Raw genomic sequence first — 22,365 nt, 5'->3', positions numbered from 1 at the left:
TACTGCATAAATGAAGTTTGGTCTGGTCTATCATTTTTTAACCTCTTTGGAAAATGTAAGAAAATATGCCTTTATTGTCACTACCTAATGATAACTTTTTCGGATATTTCTAGACTATGAAGACAAGTGTCAGAAATTAACTTGATCATTTCAGGGCACTATTTGGACTTGATTCTTGGGGATTTTTTTTACAGTGATAACATGTTTTTGTAACTATAGAAAAATACAAAAAAATACTTAATTTAAACTAGTTCATTAACATTAACAAAAGATACTTTTTTACAACAATAGTAATTAGTAATTTGCTATTTCGTTTGGTGCCGCTAGTGGCGTAAAAATAACAAATTTCTTTCCAGCATTCAGCAATCAGTTGAATGTGACTTGCAAAGAAACTGCCAGAACTTGTGCGTTGACACATTAGAATATGCCTCACGATGAAAAAGTTAAGGTTTTGTACAAAACTATGGATAACATTATATGGTCTCATGTAATAATGTATATGACATGTGAATGTGTTTTGCGTTTTATAATTCATTAAACATTTCTTAAGATTGATTTTCGAAAGTCGAGCATGTTCGCTTTGTAGGCTATGCTTTTTCCACACATGCACGTATAATATATTTTTCGTTTTTAATCGGTCTTAATTAAAATCCTAACGACAAGTCTCTTATGAGTAAACATACACTATGAGTTTTGGGTTTGTTCTGTTGTCCTCTCTTTTATTTTATAGGTTGCCAGATAAGGATCTACACCTGTCTGGAATTTGGGAAGCGTTATTTAAGATGGCTGGCCTTTGTGGAAGAGAGCTCTGATCCCTATCCTGTAGCTGTGTACATCAGGAGCTGGACCTTCATATTGTTTTGTTCTTTATTGTTTGTTTATTTGCTGTTGAACATCTATTTTCTTTATTATTTATCCCCTGTACGTAATTAAATATTTTGCTTAAATATATCTTTGGACTCTGATCCCTTTATTTTGTTTATGCAATCAAATTGTGATTGTAACATTTAATGTATTCATTGCCATCGCAATGAACCAGTAAGGTGAGCTGTTTTTATTTTATTTTTTAATTAGGCCTCATAAAAGATTAGCAGATTTGTATCAACATTTGACTAACTCATATTATAGCAGTTGTAAATCACATGTCCATCTGATAAGTAAGTTTCAATTATCTCCTCATACACTTATTTACAAGTTGATTTAGAGGTCTTAGCTCTTACTGTCTCATTTGGCAAATTTAAGTATCCCCGCCTGTCGCGTGGGAGACCAGGGTTCAATTCCCAGATGGGGAGATACTGTAGATAGCTTCCCACTTTTTTGTTCTCAATACACAGTACAGCCTTTCAATACACTTATAATATACAACTTTTTTTTTTTTATCAAAACCTAACTCACATGTAATTTTCTTTTAATCTCATAAACACCTTAAAAGCTTTGAGTTTTAAAACTAAACTCTAAAAAATGTAGTTGCTTCTCCATTGAGGTGTGTCAATTTCAGCCATTATCAACTGCACAAGAAAATAGAGCTCCTCATTAGTATAATGTTAAGTATTCAAGCCTGTCACGCAGGGGTGACCAAATCTTTATTACCAGTTTTCTATTCATAATACGCAATATAGAACACCTAAAATAGAAGAGAACCTCTCAACCCCTGAAAGAAAGTGACACAAATACAATGTAAGCAATAGTTGTTTTAATGATCTACTAATCCTTACAGAGCTGTGAAATGAAGTGCCAATATTACAGGCAGCTTTGTGGTTCATTTCCAAATGTACCAAGAGCCATACAATGTCATTTTAGAACATGTACATGTAGGGTCTAAATGATGTTTGACAGATATTATAATAATAAAAAGTTCTAGTTAAAGGAAAATAGTATTTAGTGTACACCTGTAAGAAACAGGGCTTTCTTTGCCATTTTAGGATTTATCACATAACATCCTACACTTGAACATTTACAGAACCGCCTGGAGCAGTAAAACAAGACAAAAATGTACAAATTCACAGATATAGTGACACATTTTCTGTACACAAGAACAGTAGTTGTGATTGTGAACCAACCAAATTGAAAGGTTACCCTGTTAAGAGCATAACAGTTGTACTTTTTGTTTCTGTGTCATTCTTGATACGTCATCAGAATCAGCTTTATTGCCAAGTATGCTTACACATACAAGGAATTTGTCTTGGTGACAGAAGCTTCCAGTGCACAACAATACAATACAGCAACAAGACAGATATAATAATAAAATTAATAAAAAAATAGCACACACACACACTAATATATATATATATATATATATATACACATATATATACACACATATATACATATACACACACAAACACACACACGCAATTATATATAATAACAGAACAGAACAGAAATAGGCTTTGCTCTTTTGAAGTTCATACCCTCCTTTTTAGAGCACACTAAACTGACCCACCCATTCACACAGCAATAGCCTAAACTTGTGAACCATATATCAAGCAGGATTTAGATAAATGTATAAGTGATCAAGTGACTTGAATAATTGACAGTGTGGTGTAGTGGCTGTTGTAAGTAAATTACATTTGATGTCATCCAAATACAGAGAATATCATCCAAAAAGCACACAATTTTACCCAGTCATACTCCTTTGTACTGCAGTATGCCCAAAATATTTACAACAGTCCAAGCAGTCCTTGTGTTAATTTGAAATAATCTTAAATATAACGTTTACAGCAACTTTGGTAATACGTTTTAACAAGGTGTATACCTAATCAAATAATCACAATACTGACAGAATGCTTAAAGGGAAAATTCTTAAAAAAAAATTAAAATAAGCTAATTCCTGCATTTAGAAAGATACATGTATCAGATACAAATAAAATGTATTTACATTTGTCAGTTGTTTATAGTGCATAGTCCAGATTTGTTCATTTGCTTTGGATTGGTTTACCCATGCAAGGCATGACAAAGTGAATCTACTGAATTATACTATTTGAATTGCAATCCGATAAAGCATTTTTACTGTCTAGTTTATTTTTTTGACATCATAATACTAATCAGTTGAATGCTACAAATGAAATATTAAGATTCGTCTCCATCAGAAAATAAATGAGCATGCATACTATTATCAGACTTGAATAAAAACACAACAAAAAAAATCTTTCAAATTGCAATTCTAATTTAAGGCCCTTCTCTGTCCATTTTAAAAGGATGTTCATTACATAGAAAGTCTGTCTCTGAAATTAAGAATTCTTAACATCATTCAGGATTCCAATGACATCTTCCCTTGAAGAAATATTTATATTCAAATACATATTGTAATCTGTTTGCTTGAGTAAATAGAAATAGACGGGATACATATGCATGTCCTCTTAAATCAAAACACAGTAACTTTAACATAAGGATTAAAAAAATAAAAAATACACCCTTTGCAGATTACAGAGTTTGCTCTTCAAAATGCAAACCCATGTGTGCATTCATGTTGTAAGGGCTTAAAGTAATATTCCAGGTTGAGTACAAGTTAAGCTTAATCAACAACATTTATGGTGTAATGTAGATTACTACAAACAATTATTTAGACTCGACTCCCTAAAAAAAAGCAAACAGAGTTTAAAATGGAGTGAATAGGGTCCAATTTTTGAAGAGAGCAGAAATGTGAAGCTTTTTACAGTACATTCAGAAAGAATTTAGACCCCTTCATTTTTTCACATTTTGTTATGTTGCAGCCTTATGCTAAAATGCTTTAAATAAAAATCACATCACTCTACACTCCATACCCCATTTTTTTTAATCGGCATGTGCCTTTTACTTGTCAGGGTTGAAGGAAAGCTGAACGCAGTAAAGTACAGAGATATCCTTAATGAAAACCTGCTCCAGAATGCTCAGGACCTTAGACTGGGCTGAAGGTTCACCTTCCAACAGGACGATGACCCTAAGCACACAGCCAAGACAATGCAAGAGTGGTTTAGGGACAACTCTGTGAATGTCCTTGAGTGGCCTAGCCAGAGCCCAGACTTGAACCCAATCGAACATCTTTGGAGAAATCTGAAAATGGCTGTCCATTGACGGTCCCCATCCAACGTGACAGAACTTGAGAGGCTCTACAGAGAAGAACGGCAGAAAGTACCCAAATCCAGGTGTGCAAAGCTTGTTGCATCATACCCAAAAAAGACTTGAGGCTGTAATTGCTGCCAAAAGTGCTTCAACAAAGTATTGAGCAAAGGCTGTGAATACTTATGTACATGTGATTATTTAAAAAATGTTTTTTATAAATTTGCAAAGATTTCCAACAAACTTCTTTCACGTTGTCGTTATGGGGTATTGTTTGTAGAATTTTGAGGTAAATAATGAATTTAATACATTTTGGAATAAGGCTGTAACATAACAAAATGTGGAAAAAGTGAAGCACTGTGAATACTTTCCAGATGCACGGTACACTCTTGAAACAGTGATTATTTTAACGTTTATGGATTGTCCTCAGTCACTTCCATTGTAAGTGCCTTGTTTCCATTGTAAGATTTGAGCTTTTAGATTTTTTGAAAGGAGTAAAACTATTTGCTAAAACATTTTTTTTGTGTGTGTATGTGTGGTTATCAACTTATACCACAAATGCTGTCAATTGAGCTTGACTTGTATTGAACCCGAATCTTCCTTTAAATTCAAATTACATTTTAAATGAAGATTTTAAAATCTGTATAAAACCGGACAAACATGCACTTTGCTTTTTCTCATCAAATCCCTAAATACAACAATAGTATAATAGGTATAAAGTTTATCAAAGGAATGACATAGTGCAATTTCAGTTAAGCATGCAAGGACATTCTCCAAAAGCCACGACTTGTTATAGATTGCTATAATAGAAAGCATGTCACAGTGTCATTACTGAATGCATACAGATCTCCAGGCCTTGAAATATAGTTTCCTAAAAGACACTGATTTAAAGTATTAGTAAGCTAGAGGTGTGTGTGTGTGTTGACAAATGGTTTTGGAAACCGTTTTACCATTGCGTGTTTAATGTGTTGTCAGTAGGGGTGTAACGATTCACTCATCTCACCATTCAGTTCGGTTCGCGATACTTTAAACAAAGCCTGAATCAATAAAAGTTGATTAAAAGCAGTTTTTTTTTATTTCCTTTTAAAACATGCAAAACAGTCCCTTTCCTTCACAAGTAAAATTAAACTAAATGCACTATTCATTAGTGTTAAATGATCCATCAGAGCTGTACTGGGACTAAAAATAAGCTCAGCACATGCAATCCCCAAATGGAAATAATAATTCTGCTTCGCTGAAAATACAGAATTATGTTAGATACATATGCTTTCACACTTTCACCTATTAAAAACATTTAAAATATATTTTAAATGAATATTGTATTTTTCTAAAATAGTGTTGTCACTAATTTTATCTAAAATATTATTTTAAAAATAGATTTTAAATGGAAGTTCTTGCTTATTCAGTTAAATAATGTAGGCTCTAATTTTACTGATGAAATCAAATCAGACATGACATTTGACATTAGGATTATATTCCCTCATGGCATTATTCTACATAATATTCAGCATTATATTTATTAGATTAATAGAGCATTATCATTAAACCTCTGTAAACTTAAATTTGTTCTGATGCAGAGCTGATCGCTTTCACACTTCAAATGGACATTTGACCACTTGTGCTGAAAAGGTGCATTTACTTACATGGTGAGGGCGAAACCATCTAAAACAGTTTAATCCTGCAGACTTTGACACCAAACACATGACTGCTAGTGTGTAATGAAGCAATTTCATGCGAATTGTACAGAACAGATGTAAAAATCATTTCAAATTTGTTTTTATTTTATTTTTTAAACGGTCCCATCTCCACAATGTGTATCATCATGTTTAACCACAATGTATTGTGGCATGATAAACTGTTACACCCCTAGTTGTCAGGATTGCAGTTGCATACATTTAAAGCCTGCACATTAAGAAAGTGGCAGGGGGGCTTTGGACATAAGCTTTACTTGCTACACTTTTATGGATGGAAATGATTTGGCTACTTTTAAAGAGATGTATTTTGTCTTATAATGAGGAAGTGTCTTAAACGGTAGATTCAGTGTTTATAGATTTGTCTTGTGTAAAATTCTATGTCACTCAAAGAGTTCTTTACATCAGTGGTTTGTGAGACCTGCTAGTGGCCATAGTTTAGATGGCAGCAGTGAATTGATTCCTAGTCTTGTTCAAAGACCAGATTGGGTACTTGAATTTGTAGAATGAATCATGCAGCCATTTTACCATTACATTCTGAAAGTGTACAAAAAGATAGATAAGTACCCTCAGATTATGTCTTTGACAGAGTTGTGGAAGTAGAGCTATGAGTGCAGTTAAGTGTTGTAAACCCTGGGAGTGTGACCCTGCCATGTGTATATATGTCATGGTCAGAGCCCTGGTTCATCCTTTTTACCAAGTTCTTCTCATACATTAATGGGTGGTAGGCTCCTAGGGTGCATGCAGCATCACTGAATTGCTGGTAGTAGTGGCACAGCTCGGTTTTCCGTCGTGAGGGTAGGAATTCGTACACATGTACCACATCACACAGGGACATCATTAGAACTGTGCCTACAGTTGATGTGAAAGGAAGATGAAATTCCTTACTCTTCACTCACTGTAATAATCAATTCAATTTACATGGAGCAGGTTGCCACATGGGGTCCCAAACTAAGATCACATGACCAGCCAAATACCACTTGTTTTATCTCAGTAGTACCCTTGTTATTTGACAGTTTTGCTTGAGGAATAAATTAATCTTAGCTGACTGCAATTATTTGTAAAATGGCATCTCTAACTGAAAACAGTTTGTGTGATGCTGCATGTATGCCAATAAGTGTCAGTATACATAAAGCACAACTTAATGACTGAGTGCACCTCTACTTGCTCATAAGGGTTAAAAAAGGGTTGAATCCACATGTCATACAAGATTGCCTTGCTTTACGTTTTAACCTTAATCAAGCTTACCCAGCAGGCCTGATGAGGGTGGGTTTTTTTGTATAGGCTCAGCCATATTGTCTTGTATTCGCTGCCACAGTTGCCATTCCATTCGTGGGTGCAGAATATAAAATGGCTGTTGAGGGTGTAGTCGTCTATATCGCTGATACTGTTTAAATATTGGGTAATCGGTCTTGTTGTACCACTGCAGACAACACAGAAAGTTAGGAAGTCATTGGAGAAGGGTTACATTTTTAATCTTTTTTTCTAGTTAAAACTTTCTACATGGCCTTCTGATATTCATTTTGCCTGCTTAAATATAGCATTTGTAGCACCTACAGTACATACATTAGTGAAAAGTTTTGAAAGGGTGTGCTGTTCAGTAAATGAGAACAAAAGGTTATATTAATATAAAAAAAAATAAATAAAAAAAAAAGCAGCTCATCTCCCAGTCAGGGAATTGAACCCCAGTCTCCCGCGTGACAGGCGGGGATACTCACCACTATTCTAACGAGGATTGGCTTGGAAATAATATTGTCTATTTTTTTTTTTTTTTTTTATGTTCATTTAATGGAAAATTTGGTTTGATCAAATCCAATAAGCAGTTTTCCTGGAATTTTATGAATTTTCCAAATGTGCACAAATTGTTGGTAATGCTACAGTGAGGGGAAAAAAGTATTTGATCCCCTGTTGATATTGTACATTTGCCCACTGACAAACAAATGATCAGTCTATAATTTTAATGGTAGGTTAATTTTAACAGTGAGACAGAATAACAACAAAAAATCCAGAAAAACACATGTCAAAACTGTTATAAATTGAATTGCATTTTAATGAGGAAATAAGTATTCGACCACTCTGCAAAACATGACTTAGTACTTGGTGGCAAAACCCTTGTTGGCAATCACAGAGGTCAGACGTTTCTTGTAGTTGGCCACCAGGTTTGCACACATCTCATGAGTGATTTTGTCCCACTCCTCTTAAGTCATTAAGGTTTCAAGGCTGACGTTTGGCAACTCGAACCTTCAGCTCCTTCCACAGATTTTCTATGGAATTAAGGTCTGGAGACTGGCTAGGCCACTCCAGGACCTTAATGTGCTTCTTGAGCCACTCCTTTGTTGCCTTGGCCATGTGTTTTGGGTCATTGTCATGCTGGAATACCCATCCACGACCCATTTTCAATGCCCTGGCTGAGGGAAGGAGGTTCTCACCAAAGATTTGACGGCACATGGCCCCGTCCATCGTCCCCGTGTTGTGGTGAAGTTGTCCTGTCCCCTTAGCAGAAAAACACCCCCAAAGCATAATATTTCCACCTCCATGTTTGACGGTGGGGATGGTGTTCTTGTGGTAATAGGCAGCATTCCTCCTCCAAACATGGCGAGTTGAGTTGATGCCAAAGAGCTCGATTTTGGTCTCATCTGACCACAACACTTTCTTGAGCAGGGGGACCTTGCGGGCGCTGCAGGATTTCAGTCCTTCACAGCGTAGTGTGTTACCAATTGTTTTCTTGGTGACTATGGTCCCAGCTGCCTTGAGATCAGTTCTGGGCTGATTCCTCACTGTTCTCATGATCATTGCAACGCCACATGGCGAGATCTTGCATGGAGCCCCAGACCGAGGGAGATTGACAGTTCTTTCATGTTTCTTCCATTTGCGAATAATCGCAACAACTGTTGTCACCTTTTCACAAAGCTGCTTGGCGATGGTCTTGTAGCCCATTCCAACCTTGTGTAGATCTACAGTCTTGTCCCTGACATCCTTGGACAGCTCTTTGGTCTTGGCCATGGTGGAGTGTTTGGAATCTGATTGATTGATCGCTTCTGTGAACAGGTGTCTTTTATACAGGTAACAAGCTGAGATTAGAAGCACTCCCTTTTAGAGACTCTGCTTGCTGCGGAGACCTGGCCTACAGTCCTCGGCATCGCCTGATGCCGGTGCACGGGACATCGCAAGCGGTGTGCGAGGAAACTAATGCGTGGCAAGAGGGCGGGGGTCAATGCTAGGCTAAAAACAAACCCTAGCCAGCCGGCCGGCCATCCTGCTCTCAAATGTTTGCTTGTTGGACAATAAACTGGACTACATCCGACTCCAGCAGACTACGCAGCATGAGCTTAGAGACTACTGCGTCTTTGTTTTCACGGAGACGTGGCTCAGCGACAGAGTTCCGGATGCCACGATTCAGCTAGACAGGCTCGCCTCGTTTTGTGCGGCAAGACTCGCGGTGGTGGCTTGTGTGTTTACATCAACACGGAATGGTGCAATAACTCTATGCTAGTCTCTAGTTACTGCTCATCGCTTGTGACTGTTAGATGCAGACTTTATTTACCACGGGAATTCACCACTGTTATCATAACCAGAGTTTACATTCCCCCCTGCGCTAATGCCAAGGAAGCACTCTGTGAACTGTATGGGGCTATGAGCGAACTGCAGAACACTCACCCTGACGGACCGTTTATTGTCGCCGGAGATTTCAACCATCCAAATCTCAAGACAGTGCTCCCTAAATTCCATCAGTATGTAGACTTTGCAACGAGAGTGGCGAACACGCTTGATCATGTTTACACAAACATCCCAGGTGCGTACCGGGCGGAGCCCCACCCCACCTCGGCTACTCAGGCCACATCTCTGTTATGCTAATTGCAGCATACAGACCGCTCATCAGATGCACAAAACCGCTCCAGAAGCAGGTGAACACCTGGCCAGCTGGAGCCATCTCTGCTCTTCAGGAATGTTTTGAGTGTACTGACTGGCACATATTCAGGGAGGCTGCAACATATGGCGACTACCAACTTTGAGGAATACACATCAGTGACCAGCTACATCAGCAAGTGCATTGATGATGTCACCTTCTCCAAGACCATCACCACACGCTCCAACCAGAAGCCGTGGATGTCTGCGGAGGTGCGTGCACTGCTGAGGACCCTAGACGCCTTCGGAGCAGGCGACAAGGCTGCCCTAAGAACAGCGAGGGCCAAACTGTCCCGGGCCATCAGAGAGGCAAAGCGTGCACACACCCAGAGAATCCACAGTCACTTACAGGACAGCGGCGCCATGCAACGCATGTGGCAGGGCATCCAGGCCATCACCAACTAAAGGACAACATCAGTTGCCTGTGACAAAGATGCCTCCCTACCAGATGCGCTGAACGACTTCTACGCTAGGTTTGAAGCACAGAACGACGTGGTGGCGAGGAAGACCACCCCTCCTCCCAACGACCAGGTGCTCTGTCTTACCACGGCTGATGTGAGAAACTCTACGTAGAGTCAACCCACGGAAGGCTGCTGGACCAGACAACATTCCTTGCAGAGTGCTCGGAGGATGTGAAGACCAGCTGGCAGATGTTCTTACCGACATCTTCAACATCTCTCCGAGCAGCGCTGTCGTTCCAAAGTGCTTCAAGGCCACCACCATCGTCCCCATGCCAAAGAATTCTTCAGTGTCCTGCCTCAATGAATACCATCCCGTCGCACTCACACCCATCATCATGAAGTGCCTCGAGAGGCTCGTCATGAGGCACATTAAGACCCAGCTGCCCCCCTCACTAGACCGACTGCAGTTCGCATATCGTCCAAACCATTCAACAGACGACGCCATCGCCACCACCCTCCATCTGGCACTCAACCAACTAGATAAAAAGGACTAATATGTTCGAATGCTGTTCATAGACTTCAGCTTAGCATTCAACACAATAATTCCTCAGCACCTTATTGGAAAGCTAAACCTGCTGGGCCTGGACACCTCCCTCTGCAACTGGATCCTGGACTTCCTGACTGGGTGACCTCAGTCAGTCCGGATCGGTAACAGCATCTCCACCACCACCACACTGAGCACTGGGGCCCCCTAGGGCTGTGTGCTCAAGTCCACTGCTGTTCACTCTGCTGACTCACGACAGCAATGCAGAGCTCGAACCACATCATTAAGTTCGCCGATGACACGACCGTGGTGGGTCTCATCAGCAAGAAGTCAGCATACAGAGAGGAGGTGCAGCGGCTAACGGACTGGTGTAGAACCAACAACCTGTCTCTGAATGTGGACAAAACAAAAGAGATCGTTGTTGACTGTGATGGCCACAGCCATGGCCTCACAACCAGTTCAGGAGCGGTAACCTCATACACACTATACATTTGTTGCAAATATTTATTTAGTTACAAATAACTCACAGGACACTTCATTTCACACACATTATACTTTTAGTTTTTGGGAGCACGCAACATTAGTTATTTTTGGATTGCTATTCTGTTTGTATAATTATTTTGTTTCTGAGCTTACCAGTGTTGGATTCCACACCCGGGAGAGATTCAGGAAGTCGGCTGGCTTAAAGGGGTGGCGTTTGGAGCAGGAGCAGCTTTATAGGGGAGGTGGCCTAATTGGACCCTACCACTGCTTGTTAAGTCCGAGGGGGGTAGCTTTATTCCCTGTTTGGATATTTTTGGGGTTGAATTCATATTATATTGAGTATTTTTGTTGAGTTAAGGTTAAGTAAAAGCATATTTCTTTTGGAATAAGTTTTTAGGTAGGTTTTGCTGTTATTTGTGGTTTATGTAGTAGTGTTGTTGTTAGTCTTCCCTTGTGTGTTAATTGGTTTGATCAGCCAATATATAAGTCCCCTTTGTTTCTTTTGTTTCAGGTCAGTTGTATTTTTGAGTCTCTTATGTTCAGAGCTTTAGTTATTGTCTGTTTATTTGACCTCTTTTATGGGCCCAAAACTTTATTTTTGTTTTGTTGTAATGATTTTTGGGAAATAAAACCCTTACTTTTGAACTTCCCTTGTGACTCCTCTTGCTTAACTGCTTGATCCCTCACATGGACTTTAGGAGAGCACAGAGTGACCGCTGAACGTCGACGGCTCCTCTGTGGCGATTGTCAAAAGCACCAAATTCCTTGGTGTTCACCTGGCGGAGAACCTCACCTGGTCCCTCAATACCAGCTCTTACCAAGAATGCCCAGCAGCGTCTCTACTTTCTTCGAAGGCTGAGGAAAGCACATCTCCCACCCCCCATCCTCACTACATTCTATAGAGGGACTTTTGAGAGCATCCTGAGCAGCTGCATCACTGCCTGGGTGTGGGTGTGTGTGTGTGTCCTGAGTTGCACTTTAATTATTGTTACTTTATACCTGGCTGCTACCTCAATAACTGCTCTATGCATAGAACACTATCTCATAGTACTTTATGTTTACATTTGGCATTTTTAGAAACGGTCATCTTTTTGCACTACTGCGTACTGGTCGGCGCTGCACTGTCTCTCACTGTGCCTATTGTTCTATTAATTTTTATTAATTTATTGTACTATCCTGTACTTTTGCACATGTTTGCACGTGCACATTATTTAGGTATGTTATTAGTCTGTGTAGTCTCATGTGGTTCTGTGTTTGTCCTATGTTGTTTTATGTAGCACCATGGTCCTGGAGGAACGTTGTCTCGTTTCACTGTGTACTGTACTAACTGTATATTGTTTAACGACAATAAAAAAACACTTGACTTGTATAGAAGACACTTGGGAGCCAGAAATCTCTGATTGAGAGGGGGGTTGAATACTTATTTCTCTCATTAAAATGCAATTCAATTTATAAAAATGTTTACGTTTTCTGGATTTTGTTGTTGTTATTCTGTCTCACTGTTCAAATTAACCTACCATTAAAATTATAGACTGATCATTTCCTTGTCAGTGGGAAAACGTACAAAATCAGCAGGGGATCAAATACTTTTTTCCCCCTCACTGTATTAAGGGGAATGGGGAGTTCATACCTCATGTAGATTGGAGGAGTAAGGGGCAGGATCCCAGCTTACTAAAATCCCTGTACTGTACAAAGAACTGGAGAGGAAATGGTGATCTTCTGATGCCATTACCTATAATGCAATACAAAGAATAAAAAAAATTTGTTTTTAATGAACTTGTACTGCATGAAATTCTGTATTTACTCAATCGTGTCATTTAAAACCAGTTATCGGACAATGTTTTTTTTTTTGTTTTAAGGCCTATGCCAATATCTAGAGGCAAGTCAAACTAGTATGACTTTCTTCTAAGAAGCACACTGATACTTTGAAGAATGTACAGTATGATGTGTATTTGTAAATACAGTGTGTACACCTGATACTCCTTAGGTACATATGAGACTTTGAACAAACCTCCATCATAAACATAGCAAGGAGACTGCGGATGTCAAGGTTTAGTGAATAAGGACATACATTTTGGTCTCTTTCTCAACCAAAGTAATCATATTGCTTCAGAAGACATGGGTTAATCCACCTGAGTCGTAGGGATTACAGTTATGCTGTCTATTATTTTGGACCCCATTGACTTGCATCGTATTGAAAAATACTCTAAAAGTCATATGAGTTTGAGATGGCATGAGGTTGAGGGGAAAAAGAGAATTTTCAATTTTGGATTAACTAGATTGTAAAATATTTGTAAAATCTTTTTGTTTTAACAAGATATCTGCATATTTGCAGCTGGTGTATGATTACAATTTTAATGCTATTTGCCTTTTTATCACTAGCTAAAAAAAAGTTACAGGTTACAAGGAAATGTTGAGGAGAGGCAGAATTTAATGCGGGAGTGCTTACACATCACAAGGTTGTGAACATCTGCTGAGCCGCAGCTTGATCAATCACAGCTAGCAAAACTAATTGGCCAAACAGGAAATGTATCGGCTTCTTGTGTAATGAGTAACCATGCAATGCTCTATACAGTCAGTTTCTATTTTTTACACATTAAACAGTCAACTATTAATAGAAGAAATTAAAGCATTACATTTTCCACCCCTACTTAAAATATAACACACAAGTCGTATGGACCAGTTTACATGTTTCAAATGCAGGTCTTTAAATGGAGCTTCATTTCCACGGAAGAAAATAAGTCAAATGCAGGCCCAGATGGTATCTGCGCACACAGAACTTTGCAGCAAACTCGTCAAGTCTTTCCTTCACAAAAGTTCTGTGCATATTCTACTCCTTGCATTTTTATTAAATATTTTGCCCAATTTCATTGGTAGATTTCAGATACAAATAAGAGTGAAATACTAATTATTTTAACAGATTTTGATGTTTAAATCCCTTCTGCAGAATTTCCCTGAAAAATCAGCACAGAAAATGCAAAAAATAAATGAAATAATAGTCTAGGCCTGGCTCATTTTTGGATGCATTACTACTTTAACCTCCCATTAAGCAAAGGTAAAGAAATACCTGGGAATTGATCAGACGCACTGTCGTTTTAGAGCCCACATCTTTCTCAAAGCCTGCAGTCGGTGCAGCATTAAACCGTATCACTGCATCATGAGTGTCTAGAAATCAGGAGGTCTTCAGTTATGTTGATGTTTGTAATAATGTAAACAAAAACATTTCAATTCTTAATTCAATCATAGTTAATTCATTCAAGCCAACATGTTTTTACAAATAGCACACTAATGTATTGGGTACATTTCAGGACCAAAGAAACAGGTCCATATTACTTTGACTTTAAGGATTACCTATTTCTTTCCCTAATCCAGAATTTTTAAGAGAACCTGCAGATGATACCACCGCACAAGTTTTGAATGGGCCAATGTCAGAGGTCAGTGGCCGTGGAGGTAACTGAGCAGCCCAGGGCAACTCAGCAAATGGCTCCATATCTGGTGTTATAGTTGCAATCTGCACCATATCATTTATCTGACAGAGAAGTTCAGGGCCATTAAGTTTAGACCGATGTGCTGCACCCTCAGGTCCAGAGTACTGGACCCCATATTTGTTCATTGCCTGAAATGAAAGAGAAAAGTCAGTGACAGTAGAAATTGTATAGTTCTCCAGTGACCAATTAGTTTTATTTGGATAAATGTTTTGCCATTAACAAGACTATATGTTTTAGACAAGTAATTGTTTAGTTTGCATGATGAAGGATTTTGACATTTCATATTTATTTATGCAGTAGAGCTTTCAGAGATTGCAGTACATCCCCAGAGTATTATGTAAAGTGGATTAACTGCGGAGGCTTCGTGCCTTGCTGTGCAGTAGCTGCAAATCTTGCAATTGGTTTCTGCCTTTTCATATAGTTAAGACTTTGAGGGCTGATGCCTTTCAATTTTCCTCACCTGATAGTTCTGTACCACCTTCCTCAGCCTTTTTCCCAGCATGGTGGTTGACATCTCATCATTCCAGACCTCTCCGAGTGCTCCATTAGGCCCAAAAACAACAGCATCCCCATTTGCAGCACCCACATCTCCTCTCCGTCGCCCTCCAAATATAGTCTCCAGAGCATGTCTCAGCGGTTGGGCCAGAAGCCAGTAAAATATTCCATGCTCTTTTATGTTGCCCCTAAGGTTGTGGTCCTTATAAGTGTTCTCCATAGAGTAGTTGACAGAGGACAGGATAGGAATAGGCTTTTGAGGATCTCCAGGAATGACACCTGGGAGCTTTTGAGGATCAGTATAAATGGGCTTCGATCCTCCTGTTCCCCGCAATACCTTTAATAAATCAGTGTCACTTTCAATATACATTTTTTTATTAGATAGGGCATTAATAGAGACAACATGCAGAAGTCTAGGTGAATATGAACTGCATACACCAAACACATTAACACTTTAATTGGAGAGAGACAAAAAAAAATTAATAAATAATCAGTCAAGGTGAGCAAATAACAGAATTTTCATTTTTGGGTAAACTATACCTTTAATTACGTATCTCCATGTACTTTTAGCCTATTTCAAGAACAGAATGCAGAGTAAATTTACTTAATGTACCTTAACAACAGCGTGTGTTCGTGGTTGAGCTCGAGTTCTTGCCTTCACCCCGAAAATGGCATCTGTAACTGTTATGCTGTTTTCAGCACAAAGTGTGTATAGAAGAGCCATAGTCATACAGAACAGTGCCATGCACAGGGCCCCTCGTCGAGCACGACGCCTCAACCGCCAAATCACGCTAACACGATCCATGGCAGCCCCTGGGATCTGGGTAACGAAACAGACAATATGAAGACAAATTAAAGGAGTAGAGTGCTTTAAAAGGGTAATGCTGTGGATGGCATCATCCAAAAGGTGTTGGGAACTACTGTACATAGAAGCATACAGAGTCAGTTGAAGACAAATGATTTTAAGAAAGGTTGTTCATATGTTAGTAAAATATTTTGAAAACACAATCAGAAGTGTATTTAAGTCCTAGTGAACTGCGGCACACAGTTTAGTCTTGGGGAAGGAACGGGTGAGTTTTGATACACAAGGGAATTGCTCCTCTTTGTAGATTAAACTTGACCATCTGTTTGTATTTAGTGGAAATAAAATGCATCTACTATTGCGAGACTGTTTTATATTACGTTTTAACTAATTTTATGGCACATAGACCTTTAGCCTCAAGGGCTGCAATTTGTGTTTTATAATTAGAATATTTGAAGGACTTTATATTCATGAGACAAGCAGAATATGCCATTTAATACACCATATTTCATTAACACATGTAAAATAAAACAAATATATATATATATATGTAAAAATTATTGTAAAAGTGTGGTTCATTAAAAAGAAATAAAAACTGTGATATACTACTACAATAATAATAATCATCATTTATAGGCCAATATGTTTTTTGTTTGTTTTAAAAGATTCACATTTTTACAAGCACATGTGCTGCAGCAGAATGTCACTAAACAAAATGACAATGTACAATTAAAATGTATATTTTGAGATATTAACACACACACACACACACACACACACACACACACAGTTGTGTTTCCATGTTTTATGGGGACTTTCCATAGACATAATGGTTTTTATACTGTACAAACTTTATATTCTATCCCCTAAACCTAACCCTACCCCTAAACCTAACCCTCACAGAAAACTTTCTGCATTTTTACATTTTCAAAAAACATAATTTAGTATGATTTATAAGCTGTTTTCCTCATGGGGACCGACAAAATGTCCCCACAAGGTCAAAAATTTCGGGTTTTACTATCCTTATGGGGACATTTGGTCCCCACAAAGTGATAAATACACGCTCACACACACACACACACACACACACACACACACACACACACACACACACACACACACACACACACCAGAGATACAGTGCCCTCAAAACAAGACATGTATCCTCAAATGAGACATTATCTATTACTTTAAGAGTTATTTTAGGTAAGTAACGCAAATCACTAAAACATAAGCATTTAAGATTAGATGTCGGTTATTATTTGCAGGATTACCTTTTTCCCCCGTTATTACTGTTCGAAACGAGCATGCATCTCTGTCGAGTTCGTCTGTTACCCTCGACTCGATTGGCTCCATGACAGTGACTAGCAGGTGTAGAAGAGAGATTAAACTGACAGAGCGCGCGCGCAAACTGTGACGACTGACTCCGCACTTATGTTATATAACGTGGCTTATAAGCAGATTTATATTCTTGGATTTGTAGTTTAATTCGTTATTTTTATCTGTTTGCTGTTTCCTTTCCTCTAAATACGGAGAATTACCGTAAATTCTCTAGAAAGTGACACCTCATAATTCATACACTATCAATAATTGTATGTGATGACATCACCAGGGCCCCAAAAAGATGCCTTTTGAGTACCATGGGCATAGAAGATTTTACAGTCTGATATTTTACAGTCTTAAGATTCATTTTTAAGTAAAAAAATAAAAACAAGTTTATGGGAGATTATAAATGATCAAGCCTTAAATTACTTTTGTGATTCTGTTCTTTTCTGTTTTGAAGATACAACAGATATGGCATTGTTGATTATTGGCAATTAAACATGCTAACTGATGTAAAGTATATGGACCCGTGTCATTCATCATACTGGTTTAGAACATGACTAAATGCACATACTTACCTGAAATAAGCAGTCTCTCTGAGCAAAACCATCAAGAAATCATGCTATTATTAGAAAAGCTTGTAATCTCGGTCACACTACCCATGTCTGTCCATTATATATATATATATATATATATAAAAATACACACACGCACACATTTTGGTCTACATGTTTATTGTTTTAACATGTTAATATAATGTCTACCAAAATTATTAAAAACTAATGATAAAATAAATCAATATTTTCCAATGTAATAATTAACAGCATTAGTCTGTTCATTTCACAGCTCATTTGGCCTAGTTTTGTTGTTGTTGACAAATAAATGTCAAAAATGATATTTATATATAAATTGTATTTCTACATATATATATATATATATATATATATATAAAAATGATATTTAGCCTTTGGTACACATCTTTGGTTTTCTGTTGATGAAGAGTTACTGGAGTCTTTCTGATGGTGCTGTGGGGGTACTTATGGCAAAATAGTTTGGGAAACACTGAACAAGACAACCACAACCAGTTGACTGAATGTCTTAATATAAACATGACAGTACTGAATGGCATACGTTAACCTTTATTATGCTTAATAACCAAAGAATATGTGTGGTCATGTAAATGCAATAAAAGTCTTTTCTTTATTGGGTAAAGTCATAAACAGGTCAACACAGGTAGATTTTTGCAACCGATTTCGTGTTGCATGGAAACACCTTTACTGCTGTTCTTATCACTTTATCCAATGTACGCAAGTGTTGTCTGAATGTGTCTTTTTGACGTGAAAAGCAGTGAATAACTCTATTTCAAATCTCATGTCAGCATGGTATTCTTTCCTTTTTGGATTTTTTAAATAAGCTTAATTTTGAGGCAGTTATCAGCGTATTGGTATGATGTAATAATGCTCAGAGTATAATGCAGCATATACTGTAAAAACAAAAAAACATTTGTTCACTCAACTAATAAAAAGCTAGTGGTCTTTTTGCATTGACTCCAGTTACATTAAAAAAAACTATCAATTTCTTTCAGTTTAAGAAGTTGTCAAGACAACTAAATCCATTGACAAAACTTTGTATTATTAGTTATATGGATTTAACAGGTTTTGTTCAAATAACTTTAATATTGTGACACACAAGGCTACCCAGGATGCATTGCAGCACCTAGAGATTTGATGTTTAGCATCCAATAGTTTCAATGGGAAGCACAGATTTTTCAATACAAAGCTCAGTAATGTTGACACTCAACAAACACCAATAAATAAAAAATAAGCCATTAATATCACCACGGCACATTTTTTACAACTAAAACATTCTACGGCACACCTCTATCCCACTTAGGCTAACCATCATCAATATTTTTCATTTCAAGAACTTGTCCATGTTTTCTGTCCATCTTAGTAGCGTGTTTACTTGTGTGTTTTTTTTTTTTTTTTGCCTAGCTGAATTTCAAACATTACAAGTCACATAGTTAAGCTACACTGTGTGAGGTCACAGGTGGCAAGAGTGCTAAATGGGTAATGAAAACACTACAATTTTTCTAATTTGTAGATTTGTTCTTGCAATGCTACAACAAATTACAGGGATGCAAACTCATGAGGGGTAAAAAGGTAAGAATCACTGATCCACGAAAAAAATTTCTGGGGATATTTTTTTTTTAAGAATAAGTTAAAAGCACCAATTCCAGCTATTTTAGTGATTCAAGTTTACAATTATGCAGAATTAGCTGCAAAATAAAGAGTTTTTTGGTGAGGCTTGCTTCTGTTTCACAAATGTGTTCAATTTTATTAACTGATCAGTTCAGTGACCCCTTCTGGAAATGTCACTAGGTGGCGACAAATGAGCGTCTTATATGCTATGAGTGAGTCAGTGAATCATTTTGAGTCATTCATGACCGAAATCTACAAAAGAGACTTTATAGTATTTACGCATTAAAAGATCAAAACTGATTTTTCCATCCAAAAAGACAATAATAATAGTGTTTCAATAACGTCCTTACCTTCTCCTTTATTAAATCTTGCATGGCTACAAATCTTCTGACTTCAGTATAATAATTATAAACACAAAGCAGATCTACGGTAGCCCATTTAAACTGCTGAGCATGGCTTTTATCAGAAAAGACCACAATAATAGACAAATAATAGTAATTTTGAGTTTCAATAATGTTCTTTCATCATTGTAAATTACAGCATCAAGCGCCGCATTGCCCTCCACATGACAAGCGCTGAGAAAGAGTCACAGAGGGGCGATTTTACGAGTCTGCCACGTAAAAAAGTGGGAGGTGTGCACAATAAACATTGAAATCATGTATTTGGAAGAGAGAGAAAAAGCTTGCAGTTGCTTTGATAGCAGAAAGTAATAAAATGACTCATTTATGTTTAAGTCAAAGCGTTTTCTAAATGAATTTAAATTAATTCAATAACTGGGGTCTCTGATATTCGTAAACGATAAGGTAATATTTCCATTAAAAGAAATTATAAGACATTCAATGTCTCTTCACTTTGGATAGTTTTTAAAATATTTCTTGTTGCTTCGTACTCTAAAAGCCTTGAAGAAACTTGTGTGTGAAAAACACTTTGGTGTGACGTGACTTCGTAGACTTCAATTTATTCTGCAGCGCTGACACGAGTCTTGTGAAAGACACTTAACACATATAAATATCACTCACTTTTGCACATTAATCATTGCTCTTCACAATCACAAAAGTGACCGATTATGGTTTCAAAACGGCTAATTTATCGGAAAGGTGAGGATTTTTTTTAAATACATTTATTTATTTTGTGGAATTTGATACATTTTCCACGGCACACATGACAATCTTTCACGGTACACTATTGTGGCACAGTAGTTGGGAAACACTGTATTAACTAACAGTAATGACAAAAACAGCACAAATAAACTCCATAAATTGCAAAAAAATAAGCCTACATCACTAACCTCATTAATTATTCATGCAATGTTTTTTCAGTCAACTTTGTTAAGGGAGTTGAAATGGGAAATACGATTGTTAATCCAATTTAAGTACATGTTCAAGTAATAAAAACTTACGTTGCCATGAAATTTGAGTTGTCAACTCAAAAACGCTAGTTGATACAATTAAACCTTTAAGCCAGTTTTTACAGTGTACACATATTAAATACAGCTGTTTTGATTTATTTTATCTTGTGCTTTATTCTGACAAATTGTTTCTCTTATTTTGAGCAATGTCTTCTAATAATAAGATTTGCATTGAATTTTCAAAATACTAATATTCATGTCATTAAGCCTTTAATATTTTCATATTATCATGTAATATTTGTTTACAAAGAAAATCATAGGTTTTATTTGTTGCAAAATTCAAAGTGAATTTTTAAAGTGCAAATGCATTAAAGAAATTATAATTCTATCATCATTTACTCATCCATGTGTTGTTTAAACACTGTATGTGCTTGGAGCACATGGAGCACAAAAGAAGAATTGCAGCATCAGTTACCATTCAATTATGAAAATCAATATGCAATGAAAATGAATGGTGACAGAGACTAACATGCTGCCCAACATATTTTGGGTTCCACAGAACAGTCAGGTGTTTGGAACAAATGATGACAGAATTTGCATTTTTGGCATCTACAGAATCTATGGTTTCAGGGGGAAAAAACACAATTAATTGTTAATTTTTTTAAATGGTCAAACTAGCAATAGTGATTATGTAATGATCCTGTTGGTACATATACAAATACGGCCTTCAGAAATGAAGTTTGGTCAGGGCATAAGGGTACCGATAAGAAATAAGCATTATATTTTACATTGTCGTTAACTGTAACCTGAAAAATAGGCCAATTTAAACTGAATTTACAGTATTCATAAGAGACATTGCTGCGTCTGATGGTTAATTGCTTTTATAATAGGCTACATGCACCCTTCACCAGAACTACATCTAAAAATAACATTATGGTATGGATGAAAAATTCTAATAAACCGAGTGCATGCAGTGAGGCGAATGTCTATTTCCATGGGAAATGTATGATGCTGCGTGGATGAGGCAAATAGAATATGTACGCCTACCTTGTATCTCATATTCTTCTGATGGCTGTTCTCTTGTTTGGATGAATCAGTTTACTCCAGTCGCAAGTCTAGATATTTTGTTTGATATTTTATGGGTAAAATAAAATTTTATGGGTATAAATCAAAACCTAAACGTATAATGCTTTAGTATGTTACATTACACCGATAAGAAATTGACAAATTATTTGTTTCTGTTCTTTTACCTTTCGAAGAGATCCTCTACGACTTGATAATTATATAAAGATGATCTTGTCAAGCTGATGCATGTTTGCTAACCCGCCATGTTTATATACTGCTTTATAGGCAGCGGGTGCGTTGAGAAGCGCACTGATGATTTAATTTGATGTCTAGGCGGAGCAGAACTGTTTGTCGACTGCGGCTGAGAATGCTGCTTCATCATTTCACGACTGCTAGTTACATACGTAAATTAAGCACAGATGTGCACCCAGCCAGATCTGATTGGATCAGAAAAAAGGAAGGCAATTAAATGCAGGAAAATAGAGTTTTTTTACAGACGCATTTAACGTGAAATTTCGTTTTGTTCGTCTTTATGCACCGTCCTCTGTCCTGCGCATAATGCGTCTTTATTAATAGCGTT

The 22,365-nt window shown here is 37.3% G+C and overlaps 1 protein-coding gene across 3 annotated transcripts; it reads right to left on the bottom strand.

The window, feature by feature from the left end:
• Positions 1-1,678: 1,678 nt before the first annotated feature.
• Positions 1,679-22,336, bottom strand: LOC127628063 (beta-galactoside alpha-2,6-sialyltransferase 1-like). Of its 3 annotated transcripts, XM_052104737.1 has the most exons (9): positions 21,971-22,336; positions 21,768-21,835; positions 15,660-15,866; positions 15,012-15,383; positions 14,415-14,679; positions 14,131-14,228; positions 12,694-12,795; positions 6,978-7,152; positions 1,679-6,581 (listed from the first exon to the last, which is right to left on the bottom strand). In XM_052104737.1, the coding sequence occupies exons 2-9, from the start codon at positions 21,777-21,779 to the stop codon at positions 6,304-6,306; spliced, it is 1,509 nt and encodes a 502-aa protein (XP_051960697.1). In that variant the 5' UTR covers positions 21,780-21,835; positions 21,971-22,336; the 3' UTR covers positions 1,679-6,303. The 3 variants fall into 3 exon arrangements, with proteins under 3 accessions (XP_051960697.1, XP_051960699.1, XP_051960698.1); XM_052104739.1 differs by lacking the exon at positions 21,768-21,835; XM_052104738.1 differs by lacking the exons at positions 21,768-21,835; positions 21,971-22,336 and adding an exon at positions 17,123-17,311.
• Positions 22,337-22,365: the final 29 nt, after the last annotated feature.

The sequence above is a fragment of the Xyrauchen texanus genome, chromosome 34, assembly GCF_025860055.1.
Source record: "Xyrauchen texanus isolate HMW12.3.18 chromosome 34, RBS_HiC_50CHRs, whole genome shotgun sequence".
NCBI lineage: Eukaryota > Metazoa > Chordata > Actinopteri > Cypriniformes > Catostomidae > Xyrauchen > Xyrauchen texanus.
This window is presented reverse-complemented; position numbering and strand designations above follow the sequence as displayed.